The 14073-nt window shown below is 56.7% G+C and overlaps 1 protein-coding gene across 1 annotated transcript in view; it reads right to left on the bottom strand.

The window, feature by feature from the left end:
• CAND2 (cullin associated and neddylation dissociated 2 (putative)) overlaps positions 1-14073 on the bottom strand; it is a 31273-nt gene that overhangs the window by 12190 nt on the left and 5010 nt on the right. Inside the window, exons 2-10 of the mRNA XM_061197303.1 lie at positions 13530-13673; positions 10395-10549; positions 9557-9680; positions 7581-7846; positions 6227-6332; positions 5903-6045; positions 3739-4031; positions 2533-2674; positions 646-2148 (exon numbers count right to left, since the gene is read on the bottom strand). Of these exons, the coding sequence (XP_061053286.1) occupies positions 646-2148; positions 2533-2674; positions 3739-4031; positions 5903-6045; positions 6227-6332; positions 7581-7846; positions 9557-9680; positions 10395-10549; positions 13530-13673 (2876 nt within the window). The remainder of the gene's footprint in view (positions 1-645; positions 2149-2532; positions 2675-3738; positions 4032-5902; positions 6046-6226; positions 6333-7580; positions 7847-9556; positions 9681-10394; positions 10550-13529; positions 13674-14073) is intronic.

Genomic DNA, 14073 nt, shown 5'->3' with positions numbered 1-14073 from the left:
CTAAGTAGGTACCACCCACTATACCAAGCACTTTGGCTGCATTATGTCAACTAACACAGCACTGACCCTATGGGGACCAGGTGACCAGCTCAAGGCCTGGAGGCCTTTCGCCCTCAGGAGCTTCCACTTGCCTAAGAGCCCACAGTCCACCTGCCCGCTTTCCTCCCTCCTGAGCTGCAGAACATCCTGACGTGCCCTAACCCCGGAACGTAAGACCTGCCTTCCTCACCCCCTCCCAGGCCCTCTCCACACCCCGGGGCCTGGCATCCAATCCTAGCCCACGTTTCCATTTGCTCCTGCCTCATGCTAGCCCGAGACAGCTGCATCCTGCAGGCTGCCGTTTCTGGCCCCTCAGAGAACTGCCTTTACTCACTCTCACCTGGAACACAAGGCTGCTGTCCACAAGTGGCACCGTGAAAAGTTTATTTGTCGGAGGGACACATCAAGGATTCTGTCCCCTCCATCCCAGAGGGTCCCACAGGAAGAGGCCTTTAAGTCTCAGGAAACACTGTTTTTAACAGCTCCTCTGCCTTGAATCTTGTCAACACTGTGACTCTCAGACCCGATTACCAGAACAAGTTCGCCCTATGTGGACCTCCGCCCACCTCCGATATGGGCTGCCTGTGCCCATCCCTGTGCCCCTACCTGCAGCAAGCTGCTTCCGGAACCGGGGCAGGAGAAATGGAGGGTTCACGAGGACCAGCTTCCCGAGGCACTCGGCCACCACTCCCCGGGTGCCCTCCTCAGCGCCCTCGCAGCGCTGGAACAGCAGGGTCCAGATGTCCTCGGTGTAGGGCTTCAGGCTGTCGGGCTGGGCGGCCCCCAGGGCCTCCCGGAGCGAGTGTAGCAGCAGGTACCGCCGCCGGGGCTCGGCCTCCATCTGCCCCAGCAGGAAGGGCAGGAAGTCAGGCAGGTTCCCCGCGCCCACGCGGCCCAGCGCGTAGGAGGCAGCCGCCCTCACGTCCTCGCTGGGCGAGCCCAAGGCTTCCAGGAGCACCGCCTTCAGCTCCCGCTGGGGGCCCGGCCCGGCCACCTGGCCCACTTCGGCCAGCGACAGGAACGCCAGGACCTTGACCCCTGGGCTCGAGCTGGGTGACCTGGCATCGCAGACCAGGCGGTTGGCCGTGCCCGCCACCTCCTGGGGACAGGCCACCGCGAGGGCAGCCACGCACCGAGCCAGCGAGTGGAACACCTGCTTGTGCAGGCCGGGCCCGCCGTCCGCCACCTGCTCGTAAACGGGCGCCGTGAGCAGGCCGACGAGCTCGGCGTAGTCCACGCACGGCGGCCGGGTCCCCACCAGGGCCTGTAGGAAGCCTTCGGCGGCCGCTAGCACACCGGCCGGCAGGAGGGGCGAGCGCAGCAAACGCAGCAGCTCTGCAAGCACAGGGCCGCTGACCTCGGCCAACAAGGCTGGCTGGGCGCGGGTCACGGTGGCGAGGAAGTTCACAGCCAGCTGGGCCACGTGCATGTCGTTCTCACTGACAAGGGAGGGCAGCTCGGCCAGCACGGCCCGCACGGCGGATGGCGGGAGGCCGAGGCCCTGACTCTGGGCCAGGGCGGCCAGGGCGGCCAGCGTGGCCAGCCGCAGCGCCCGCTGGTTCTTCCGCAGGAACGAGGCCAGAATGGGCAGCGCCTCGGCTAGGATGGGCTGCAGGTCGATCCGCAGCGGGGACACAGCCACCAGTGTGAGCGCCTTGACGGCAGAGAGCCGGGTGATCTCATTCCGCAGGCGGTCCAGGAGGAGCAAGAGCGACGGCTCCAGGTTATCCCCGAGCTGGTCACCCAGGTGGCCCACGAGGTGGCCCATGCAGGAGATGGCCCGCTCCTTCACCTCCTGGTCCAGGTCGGTGGCACGAAGCCGTGCCAGGGTGGCTGCGGACATCTCTCCAATGTAGGGCTCGGGGTCCAGCGTCCGAGGCCCGTCCAGCGGCCACAGGGCCCTCACCAGCTCCTGGAGCACCAGCAGGGCCTCGGCTGCGATCTTGTAGAAAGGGTCAGCCACGCAGGCCATCACAGGTGGCAGGAGAGTGGGCAAGTGGGGGTGGAAGGCCTCAGCCGGCTCTGTGCCCAGCAGCCCCTGCAGGAAAGCCAAGGCATCCATCCGGATGGTAGAGGAGCTGGAGCGGTCCGCCAGCGAGAAGACGATGCCTGGGTTGGGGGGTGTGGGGGGAGGCGGGGCAAGGTTACCAGGCCACAGACCCTGACCCAACTCAGCCCTCCCTGGATGCAGGGGTGGAGTACCCTCAGGCGTCTGAGCTGGACCCAGGCACCTGGGCTCTCATGCAGCAGATTGTATGAGGTCAGGGCTTGGCCGTGGCCGGGGCCAGGGCTGAGGACACAGGCCAGGAAACCTATTTAAAAACAGGACATAGGGCCTGCACCCCATCCCTGTTCTCACTGCTGGCAGTGGGGAGCCACTGTAGGTTGCTGAACAGGGGCACTCTGAGGGGTTGGGGGTTGGGGGTTGGGGGCTGGGGGCTGGGTTCAGGGAGAAGCCCAGAACAGCAGACACTGGGTTCCACTCCATCCTACCTGCCACCAGCACAGGCATGTGCTCTGCCAGGCTGCCCGGGAGGACGCCTGCCAGCTCGGTGAGGAGGCTGAAGCAACCCTGGCGGGCCCTGACACTCCGATCTTTAAGCTGCCTCTGCAGCGCCTTAATCACAAGAGGCACCTGTGGATGGAGGGGGGAGGTCAGTGACCACCCAGGAACCTCCACACCCCACCCACTACTGGGGGACTCTGCCCGGGCACCTGCCCATGGAGGACCCCCAGCGTGGAGAGGATCATTCCACCCCAAGCTTCCCATCACTTGCTCTGTACCAGGCACCTGATTCCACACTCGCCTTCTGAGGTGGGTACTAGTCCTGTGCCCAGCTGACAGATGGGAAACAGGCACAGAGTTGAAGTAACTTGCTCAAGGTCACCGGGCAGTGTGGTTCTCACTCCTACACTTGGTGAGGGTGAAGCACCGGGGTCCCCTTCCCTCTCCCAGCTAGATTCCCTCCCCAGTGAGCTCATCCACTTCTGAGTTGAGGATTCCCCTGAAGCAATGACTCCTAGATCTACATCTCTGACACGAGACTTGTGTGCCAACTGCCCGCCAGACATCTCTACTCCGGCATCCAACGAGGGCTTCGAACATAAATGTCCAGAACAGAACTCTAGACATGCCCCCGCTCCACCCTCCACCATCTCAGGGACTGCACTATTTTTAGCCAGAGCCCAGAACTCACATGACACCTCCCTGCCCCTTGCCTTTCACATCCATCTGCAAAACCCAAAACTATCTCTCAAGTCCGACACCTGTCCCCCTGCCCCCTGCCCAAGGCACCACGCCCTTTCACCTGCACAGCTGCAGCGGCCTTCAGCCCATTACAATCCATTCCCCACATAGCAGCCAGAGTGAGCTTTTTCAAATGTGAGTGGGATCCCATAATTCCCCTCCCGTGGCTTCGACCCTCTTAGAATAAAACTGAACCCCCTTCCTGTGGCCTGGAACCCTACTTGTGCTGTTGGCTATCTGCCCGAGACTGTGTGGTCCAGGGCCAGGGACTTCATCTGTCTTGCTCCCCGTTGTGCCCCGCCACTTCATACACAGGGCCGGGCACACAGCAGGTGCTCGGTACGCACAATCCGGTGGGTGGAGAGATGGGGGGCGGTGGGAGGGTGGGGAGATGGAGAAGGGAAGGGTTGTGAGCAGGAGGGAGGGGCAGGGGGAGGGGCAGGCAGGCACACCTGTCCTCGTAGCATCTGGAGGTTGCTTCCCGACTGGGTGGGCTCCTCCATGGCCTCCAGCCATCCCTTCGGGGGCCGCGTCTGCCGCAGCAGCACGATGTAAGCCCCGAACACGTCGGCCTTGACGTTCTCCTCGCGTTCCCTGAAGCGGCGGATGAGCACGGGCGCCAGGGTGCAGTGGAAGCTGGGCAGCAGGTCGGGCCGAGAGCTGATCAGGGCCGCCAGGCACTTGGCCGCTGCCCGGCGCACCTTCCAGCTCATGTCATCATCGTCGCTGTACTCGTCCTCGCTCTCTGGGGCGGGAACCAGACACCCATGGAGCCCTGCGCACCACCCAGGGCGGTCTCCCAGGACGGAAGGGTGAGAAGTGAGGGGGCAGTGAGGGGGGCTCCGCCGGGGCCTCACCTTTCCATGGTCACTACCGCTTAATGAACACCTGCTGTGTGCTAGGGGTGGCGTCAAGCAGGGAACCAGCTGGAGGTACACCAGGGTCCTCCCGCTGCCTCCAGACTCTTGGTTGTTTTGACTGCACCAGGGAAAAACTGACTCCCAAGCTTCCAGTGAGGATTTAGGGAATCCATCTGGGGCACAAGACCCATCCTTTGGTTTCAGGACTGGCTGTGTGATGTTTCATTTACTGGGATTTCAGAAGGGAAAGGTGATAGCTCCCCTGCCCCAGACAGGGTCCTGATTCTGGCTTCCAAGCAGGACTAACAATAAGGAAAAGCTGTGTTTGTGTGGCTCTCCACTCTCCAAGCTCCCCCAAGAGGTCAGAGCTCAAGTCTTCACCATGCCTCAGGAATGAAGGTGTCTTGAGCCCCCTTTTATAGATGATACATATAAGGCTCAGAGAGGATGAAGACTCTCCTGAGGACACACAGCTAGAAACAGCAGAGATGAATGAGGCCCATAAAGCCAACTCATACACCTGGGGAGACACACATGAGGCTCAGAGGGGGATGGTCCTCCCTAGGGACACCCCCAGGCACAGGCTCAAAGGCCAGCATGTTCCTACCCACACTGCTCTGCAGAGAACTCAGACTCTCAGAGCACTGCATCTGGACAAGACATAGTGGGCCAGGTGGATGGTCCCCCAGCTGTGTCTTGTCAGCGTAGCAGATGTGTCCCCTCTGATGGACCCTTGTTTGTTATTTCCACACTATGTCACCCATGAAGAAACATCCAGAGCTCCCTGTTACTAACAAGAAAATGTCCAATCTCCTTGACCGGGCATTTGAGCCCAAAATGCCTGTCCAATCTCATCTCCTACCACCGCATCTCGCTCTGAGTACCCATCAGGACCTAAGGCCCTCACCTCCATCAATGCCTATAGGGCCCAGGGCCTTCCCTTTGAGTGACAGACAGGCCCACAGGCACAGAAGGAAAGAAGCCATTGAGTCCATCCCCCATCCAGGTATCTCTCCCTGTCAGTGCCAATCATTCCACCACTAGAGCTTCACTCTGCTGGGTTAAAGCAATGGCTCTTGGAAACCATAACTAAAACGGTACAGAGATGGCAGCATGAGGTGGGGGAGTCTGGCAAACATGGCTCCAAGGCCCAGCTACGCCACTTCCTAGCTGTGTTATCTCAGGCAAATCTCTTCTCATTAAGTCTCAGTCTCCTTGTCTGAAATATGGGGATGATAATAAATACCTGGTTTCCTAGGGTCATTATAAGGAACATGAAATAAGAGAGTACTTAGGGGACTTCCCTGCTGGTCCAGTGGTTAAGAATCCACCTTCCAAAGCGGGGGACGTGGACTCGATCCCTGGTTGGGGAACTAAGATCCCACATGCCGTGGGGCAACTAAGCCCGCACGCCACAACTAGAGAGAAGCCCGAGCGCCACAACAAAGATCCCGCGTGTCGCAACTAAGACCTGACACAGCCAAAAATAAACAAATAAATATTTAAAAAAAAATAGCACGTAGGACATCAGGAGATGCTCAATAAACATCAGCAATTACTACTATCTTGTGATCTGTGCGATCAGAGAGTGTGGGCACCACAGAGGATCCAGACTTCCAAGAGCAGGGCTGGAGCCTGAGGAAGAGCTGGGATCAGGATGGGGGCACCAAATGTGGCCCCCGTCTTTGGCTGGGGGATTTGCAGGAAGGCTGCACCCATTTCCACCCAGCAGCCCAAGGACAAGCTGGCCACTCACCTTGCTCACTGAACTCACTATCCTCCGTCTCCATCTGCCCCTCTTCCCCGTCACTGTCGTAGTTATAGTTGGGGTCGTGCTTTATGTACTGGAGGCAGAGGCTGGTCACGTTGGGCACGTGGGGGCCCATCTCCTTGGGGCACCTGTGGGGTGGGATAGGGGAGGTTCTGCTGGACCCAGGCAGGACAGGGTTGGGGATGGGGCCCAGTGGTGAGTCCTGAGACCTGACTGCTTTGAGGCCAGCATCCTGCCCCCACTCCATCCCCACAAACTTCTCAAAGAAACCCCGGGGCCCCCGTTTTCCAGCACCCCTGTTGCACCTACTTCCTCAGGAAGGCCTCAAAGGCCTGGAGGCAGGACTCCCGAAGCTCATCATCATCCAGGTTGCAGAACTCCTCCACCAGCGGCACCAGCCGGTCCAGATGGGTCCCTGCAGGCCCAGGTGGGTCACTGAGGCAAGGCGAGGTGAGGCCAGACCATCTCCGGGGCTCCCCCAGCCCACAGCATTCAGCCTGTGCCTGCACCTGCAGCCCTGGCCACTGCAAAGTTACTCAGAGGCTTCAGAGTCAAGCAGATGTGGGTTCTAGCCCTGACTCAGCGCCCTATAAGCTATGGGACCTTGGGCACATCACAACATTCTTTAACCTCAGACCACTCATCTTCACAGTAGGGATAACAATGCCTACCAGCCAGAGAGTTTGTCAAGATTAACGATAAGATTCAGATAAAGATCTCCACCCAGGTCCTGGCACAAAGCAGGCGCTCAATAAGAAGCATCTGTTGTTGAAACTACTACTCATGTTCTTGCCTTATTTCCTGCACTAGGTTGTAGACCTGGGCAAGGAAAGTGGGGAGGCAGGCACTGCCCTTACCAGGCAAGAGGGGCCCCCTCACTGGTCCCTGGGCTTTATATGTATTCTGTCCTAGGTCTTCTCCAGCCGTACCCTTCCCCACCCTGAACCCTTGTCCAGTCCTGTGCAGTTCCCTCTCCCAGGTCCATGCTCCTGAGGGTGGCTGCTGTTTGCGGGGATGTGGACAGAGTATGGACTGCAGGCTGGGGTCTCAATGTGTGCTTTTAAGGTCCCTTGCAGTGAGAGAGCCAGAGGGGAGGGAGGGCAGACCGTGGCCACTCTACTTACACTGCCCTGTTCTAGCCCGAACTAACTCCAAGGTGTTTGAGAATAAATTCAAAACTGATTGCAGGATTCCATTTCTACAAAACTAATCTCTGGTGACAGAAAGCAGGTCAGTGGTTGCCTAGGGTGGGGCAGAGGGTGGATGGACTGCAAAGAGGCACAAGGAAACTTTTGGGGGTGATGGAAATGTTCTGCATCTTGACTGCGGTGGTAGTTTCACAAGTGCGCAAAAGGTCAAAACACACTGAATTGTACACTTTAAGTAATGCGGTTTATTGTACATACATCATCCCTTTGGAGGCATGACTTATAATTACCCTCGCGAGCCTCTGGGTAGGGCTCAGAAGCAGGTTGAGCTCAGGGCCCACCTGGCTGCCTCTCCAGCCCACTCTTCCTCTTCAGGCGCTTCAGCACCACCCCCGCCCCTCCCCACCTCAACCACGCCCCCTAACCAAAGAGGTGACTCACCCAGGCCCCACCCCCTCAGCCCAGGATCCCTGTAGTCGGCCCCGCCCCCTCCCCGTGGGGCCCCGCCCCCTTACCGAGGCGGTGGCCTGCCTGGCGGCCAATGCTGCCCAGGCACTGGATCAGGGTGCGGATTGCCGCGGGGCTGGCGGGCGCGCGTGGGCCGGGCAGCCGGTCCAGCAGGTGGTCCGCAAGCTCGACGAAGAGGTCAGTGCTGCAGGCGGCCGCCAGGTGGCCGAGCGCCCCAACGGCCCGCTTGCGCACGGCCAGGCGCGGACTGCTCAGCTGCGGCAGCAGACAGTGCAGGAGGCTGGCGTGGAAGGCGCCCAGCGGGGCGCCCAGCCTGGGGAGCCAGAAGGAAGGGGTGTCGGGCGAGGTCCACCCGGCGGGCAGCCTGGGCCAGGCACTTCCCCTCTCCCCATGGGCTCCTGGCCACCTCCCCCATTATGACAACCCAAGGGCCCTCACCCTCCCCATCACTGAGGCCAGAGTGATCTAAAGTGTGCCTCTGCCTAACTCCTTCAGTGGCTCCCCAGTGCCCTTCGGATAAGCTGAGCTCTGGGCTCAAGGCAAGAGGGAACACCAGAGAGAGAATGGTTTCTGCACAGATAGAACGCAGCCCCTGCAGCAGCTTCTATCCCACCTTCAAACCAGGCCTGTGCTTTTCCTGTCCCATATGTGTCCTAAAACCTTTTCTTCTCTCACTCCACACCAACACATTGACCTCACCCTCCCATATCTCTCTGTCCAGCCCAGACCTCTCTCCTGGGTTTCATTTATTTATGCGTTCACCTACTATGTGACAGGGCCTGGGCTGGAAACTCGGGACAGCAAGACGGACTCTGGCCCTCAGTCCTGCCCTATGGAGTTTTCGGTTGAGTGGGTACCTCCCAGGCACCTCAAATTCAACATGTTCCAAACGGAAACCATCACGCCTGCCCCGACATTGCTCCTGGAGCGCACCTACACGGCCAATGGCCCTGTGTCTGTGCCCACAGTTAGGAAAGCCAGACCCCTGGGTGTCAGCCTTGAGTCTTTGCCTCTCATCCACTCCAAGCGCTGTGGAGTCCACCTCCTAAATACAACCTGAATTCACCTGACTGCAGAAGCCTTCTAAGCAGTCTCCCTGCCCATTCAACCCCCTCCCATCTTCCGTGCACTCTGCACATAGAAAGATCAGTCTAAAACACACAAATACACCCAGGGCATTCCTCATGCCTGCCGAGAACCCCTCCGTGAGCTCATCACACTTTCAGTAGAATCTTTAGTCAGCTGCCCCACCCTCCCAGCCCTCATCTCTCCACACCAGCCCCTCCTCATGACACCCCATGACTGCCGTGCACACCCCCCAGGACCCCATGTCTCTCTGGTCTTTGCCCTCTGGGCCAAAGGCAGGTCCCCCATCCAGGGTCCCCCTTATGCTCACCCACGCCTGGCCAAGTCCTGCCCACCCTTGAAGGCTCAGCTGGCTGGACCCTCTCTAGGAAGGTTCCCCACGCCCCAGCTGGGTTATGGGCTCCTCCTCTGAGCTCCTACGGGCCCTGCTCTTAGCCGTATTGTTGTTCTTACTCCATTCACAGATTTATGTGTCTGTGAGCTTTTCCTTAGGGGCCGCCAAGACCCAGCCAACTCCATATTCCCAGAACTAGTCCAGCACCTGACATTTTTCCGGTAGGTGCTCAAATCTTGAGAGGCTGAATGAATGAATACTTTAAAAATGTGTAGTGCAATTTAAAACAAAGGCCCAGCTATACTAATCCAAGAGAAGAAAAAGAGAAAGAAGGGCCGAGGGAGAGGATGAACAACACATGGGCTCCAGCTATGGAGAGACCTGAATTCAACACCTAGGTTCTGCCATTTACTGACTGTGACTGCAGACAGGCCACATCGCCTCTCAGAGCCCATAAAACGGTGACAAACGAGTTCCCCTGGGACACTGCTGGTACGATTGAAGAGCCCTAGTACAGGGCCTGGTGTATAGCAAGTGCTGGCTCTGTGAATTTGAGACCCTCCCTGTCCCCCTGTCCTCCTTGCCCAGGGTGGCCTCCCGCACCTGCTCAGCATGTCAGAGAGGATGTCCAGGGCTTCCAGCTGCACAGCCACGTCCTCCTGCTGGGCGATGGCACTGGTGAGCTGGCCTGTGATCTTCCGGCACACACTAGTGGCCAGGCCGGAGCCTGCACAGAGCACAAGGTGGGTGTGGTGAGGCCCAGGGCTGGCCTCCACCTGTGGCTGGCCTTTGCTCTGGTTGTGTTCCTGAGCCCACATCCCCCAAATCCTGCTGACCAGGGAAGCCAGGGCTGGCGTGGTCCAAGGTTTGACGCAGAGTCAGACCAAACTAAAGGAGACAGCTGGGGAGCTAAAGAACCAAGGGCGGACCTGCTGGCTGGCTCACCTCACACCTGACCCCTTTTCCCTCTGCTTTCCAATGGGGAGGTGGGAAAAGTTAAGCACTTCTTTCCTAGACTCCTTTGCTGCTTGGAGAGGCCAGGTGACCATGTTCTGGCCAGTGAGATACAGGTCAAAGTCTTCTGGGGAAACACGTGCTTTTCTTATAAAGGGCAAGAGACATGGGCAGAGACTTCAGCCCTGTCCTAACTGAGCTTCTGAATGAATGAATGGCTGTAAAAATGGAGTGGCTGATCCCTTCAGAGTTTCGTGAGAAAAGCAACCCCCTACTTCTTCAAGCTGCCATTAGACAGACTTTGTTACTTGCAGCTAAAAGCATCCCTGAAACAGAGCCATGAAGTTTAACAGATCTGGGTCTGAATTCTCTGCCACTTATTAGCTGGCTGACCTTGGGTAAGTCCTTTCACCTCTCTGAGCCTCAGCTTCTTCAATCATAAACTAGGACAAATAACAATAGCACCGAGTCCCTAAGACCTGAGTACCTGTGGCTGCAGGGGGGAGCTCCGACAGGACGGTCTTGAGGCCGATGCCAGCGATGTCTCGGAGCTGCTCCTTGTCTGACCGCATGTTGGCACAGAGGGCATCCACAATGGTCTCCACCTGGTACTCCTTCACTTTGCCCACCAGAGGACCCAGGCTGAATATGGAGGGAGGGAGGAGGTCCAAAAGCCCAGGCTCAGCCCGAGTCGGGCTGCCCCTTATGTCCCCTCATGTCTATGGGGCCACATGTGCTGAGGAAAAGGCCCCAGATCAACAGGGGACTTCCTATTTTGCCAGAAAGAGAGGTACCCTCTGGGTATGCCGACATCATTCCTGGCACCTCCCAAACCTGCACCTCCTCTTGGGTTTTACATCTCAGTATATGGCCAAACTGTCGAACCCAGTAACCTCAGCTGGAAACCAAGGAATGCCCAAGAGTAGGGTTCTCAAACTTGCGCGTGTATCAGAATCCCCTAGAGGACTTGTTAAAACACAGACTGTGGGACTTCCCTGGTGGCACAGTGGTTAAGAATCCGCCTGCCAATGCAGGGGACATGGGTTCGAGCCCTGGTCCGGGAAGATTCCACATGCCGCAGAGCAACAAAGCCCGTGCGCCACAACTACTGAGCCTGTGCTCTAGAGCCTGCCAGCCACAACTACTGAGCCCACGCTCCACAACAAGAGAAGCTACTGCAATGAGAAGCCCATGCGCCGCAAACGAAGAGTAGCCCCTGCTCGCCACAACTAGAAAAAAAAGCCCGCATGAAGCAACGAAGACCCAACACAACCAAAAAAAAAACAAAAAAAGGAAAAACACAACACAGATTGCTGGGCCCCACTCCAGATTTTCAGACTTAAGGGGTCTAGGTGGGGCTTGAGAATTTACATTTCTAGCAAGTTCGCAGTAGATGCTGATGGTCCAGGGGCCACACTTTGAGAACCTCTGCCTTAGAGGCTTGCTTCTCCAAGTGTGGTCACAGATCAGCATCATCAGCACTACCTGGAGATGCAGAGATGCAGCAGCTCAGGTCCTACCCGAGAGCTACTGAACTAGAATCCGTGCTTCAACAAAACCCCCAGCTGATTCGAATGCACGCGAAAGTTTAAAAACTGCACCAGACACACTGCTTCTCAGCCTTAACTGCGCATTGCCATCACCTGGGGCCTTTTAAGAAACTGTTACCCAGGTGCCAGCCCCAGAGTGTCTCAGTTAATTGGTTTCAGGTGTGGCCTGGAGCTGGGGAGTTTTTTTTAATTCCCCGGGTGATTCTAACATGCAGTCAAGGCTGAGAACCTCTGACCTAAAAGAGTGGTTCTCAGATGACAGTGCGCATTAGAATGCAGATTCCCGGGTGCTACATCCTGATCTGCCCGCCCCAGCCCCCTCCTGAATTAGAATCCCTGGGTGGGGAGCACACAGTTTAAACAAGGGTCCCAGGTGGCCGCAGTGCACACCACTTGGCAAACTCTTGACTTCTAAGTAATCCCAGGTCTTTCCACTCTACCTTCTATAGCACTGGTTCTCAGTAGGGGTGATTCTGCCCTGAGGGGCATTTTGGATATTTACCTGGGGGGGCCCTTCTATTAGTTATGTTCATCATAACTAATGAGATGGCACTTCTGGCTTTTATTGATGGGATGGGGGGGAGGTCGGGGATGATAGAAAGACAATATTGCAAAACCATGTTCCATGTCCTGCTGGAGTTTCTAACATCCCACTGGGCATTCATACAGGTAAAAAGCCTTTCTATAATTATCTGAGTCCACAACCTAATTTCATTTTACATATAAACACAAAGTACTTTTTTGCACTATTTTAATATATTAAAATATTAATATTTTAATATACTCTAAAATTTCCAAAAATGTAGTTATCAGGTAACTCGAAGGAAGACTGTACTTTATTTTCCTGGGAAACTTTACCGGGACATGGTCACCATTTCAGAAAATCTCGTAAGAGCAATGCCGCCTGTGCTATCTGAGTCCCCAACGTCCACACCTGTCTCCACCTGCTTCCTGCCTCGGCGAGCCTACCTCAGGTGCAGGCTTCTCACGACTTCATTACACGTCTACCGTCAACGCGCCTGAGCATTTACACAGTGAAACATATACTATTTTACCATCAACAACGTTCCTCCTGTTTCTTCTTTATGCTCCAGTTGAAGGCATTATATAAACTGTTCTGTAATCATGTGTAAAGGCAGGTTTTATTATGCATGAATTTCATTTCGTGATAAGAGTATTTCAGACTACGTGTTATAAAAAGGGGTTATTGCTTCTGCTAGTAGGAAACCACTCCACCTGATCTCAATTCCACCGTTAGAGGGATGCTCCCAGACCACAAACCTGAGCACGTCTTGCTCCTGCATGAAACTCTTTACTGAATTCCTCTACTCTTGGGATCAAGTTGAAATTCACTACCCGCCCCAATTCACTACCTGGATCCAGCTCGCAGAGTACTGTTTGAGAGGCAGTGCCCCAATTCTCTGTTGACCCCCGCCATTCCTCAGTCCCCTGCTTACCCCGCCACACACACACATGCCCCGCACATACCCCATCTTGCTTTTTCAGCTCTGGGGGTAACTGGCAAAAGGTCTCAGAACCACACCTCATGATGCCTACGGCAAACGCGCCCACCTCCACCGCGTTCTTTCACCCCCACCACTCCTGTGCGTGCCAGCCTGACCTTCCAGCTGCCAGCACCTGCATCTGTGCCTGAGGGCTTTCCCTGGCTGGAGATGCCAAGGAATGCATAACCCTCCACCTACCCCAGGAGCAGCCCTCAACCAAGGAAAGCTGGCAGGTGGGAACACTCCAAGGTGCATGTCCTACACTGTGTGCCAGGGATCCCCAGCAGGGGTAAGCTCTACTCGCCCACAGGAGAAACTTGCTTGATGCTTTATTGCTTTTCTTCCTTCCCTGCCTCACTTCTCTATCCCCCGACCTAGTTTCCTGGGATCTCTTTCCTGGTAAACGTACACTTGAATCCTTGCCACGGGGTGTACTTCTGGGGGAACCCAGACCAAGTCACTGTCCGGCTCCACGGGCGCTCCAAGAGCTGCTCAGCAATTCTTCTCTCAGAGGCTGTACCCCAAAGGGGCAGGGACCCTCCCATCACCACCAGGGTCGACGCTCACCACTTGACCGCCAGGTTCTGCACCTCCCCGTTCTTGTCCTCCAGAAGCCTGAGGAGCATCTTCACCACCTTGCGCTCGCTGTCCTCATCCAGCTGGATCGAGTCCTTCTGCAGCTCTGACATCAGGTCACTGGTGGCCATGAACCTGGGCAGGGAGGACAGAGGAGGATTGCCGAGCAGCTCCTGGGCCCCGGTGATTTGGGCAGAACCTGAGTTCCCCAGAAGCAGACCTTGACACAAAGGGTCAGGGGCAGTCAAAGGCAAGTAGATTATCTGGGCTGTGGGCACAGTTGGGCTACCACAAGGCGACGCGTGTGTGAGATACCGACTGGCAGACTCGGACACACAGCATCCCAGCTAAAGGCTTAGGACCTCCAAAGCACGTGGCTCCTGCTTCTGCCATTTATGCAAATGGGAACTTGGGCAAGTTACTTCACCTCTCTGAGCCTTATTTAACCTGTCTGAAAAGTGGGGATGAGAACGGTACCTGCCCTGTGGGGTTGTATGGAAGATAAAAGAAGACAATGTATGGGGTGTGCTTGGCA

Source organism: Eubalaena glacialis, chromosome 7 (assembly GCF_028564815.1).
Source record: "Eubalaena glacialis isolate mEubGla1 chromosome 7, mEubGla1.1.hap2.+ XY, whole genome shotgun sequence".
In the NCBI taxonomy this organism is placed as follows: Eukaryota; Metazoa; Chordata; class Mammalia; order Artiodactyla; family Balaenidae; genus Eubalaena; species Eubalaena glacialis.
Note: the sequence above shows the minus strand (reverse complement) of the source record. Positions and strands in the feature narration are given on the sequence as shown.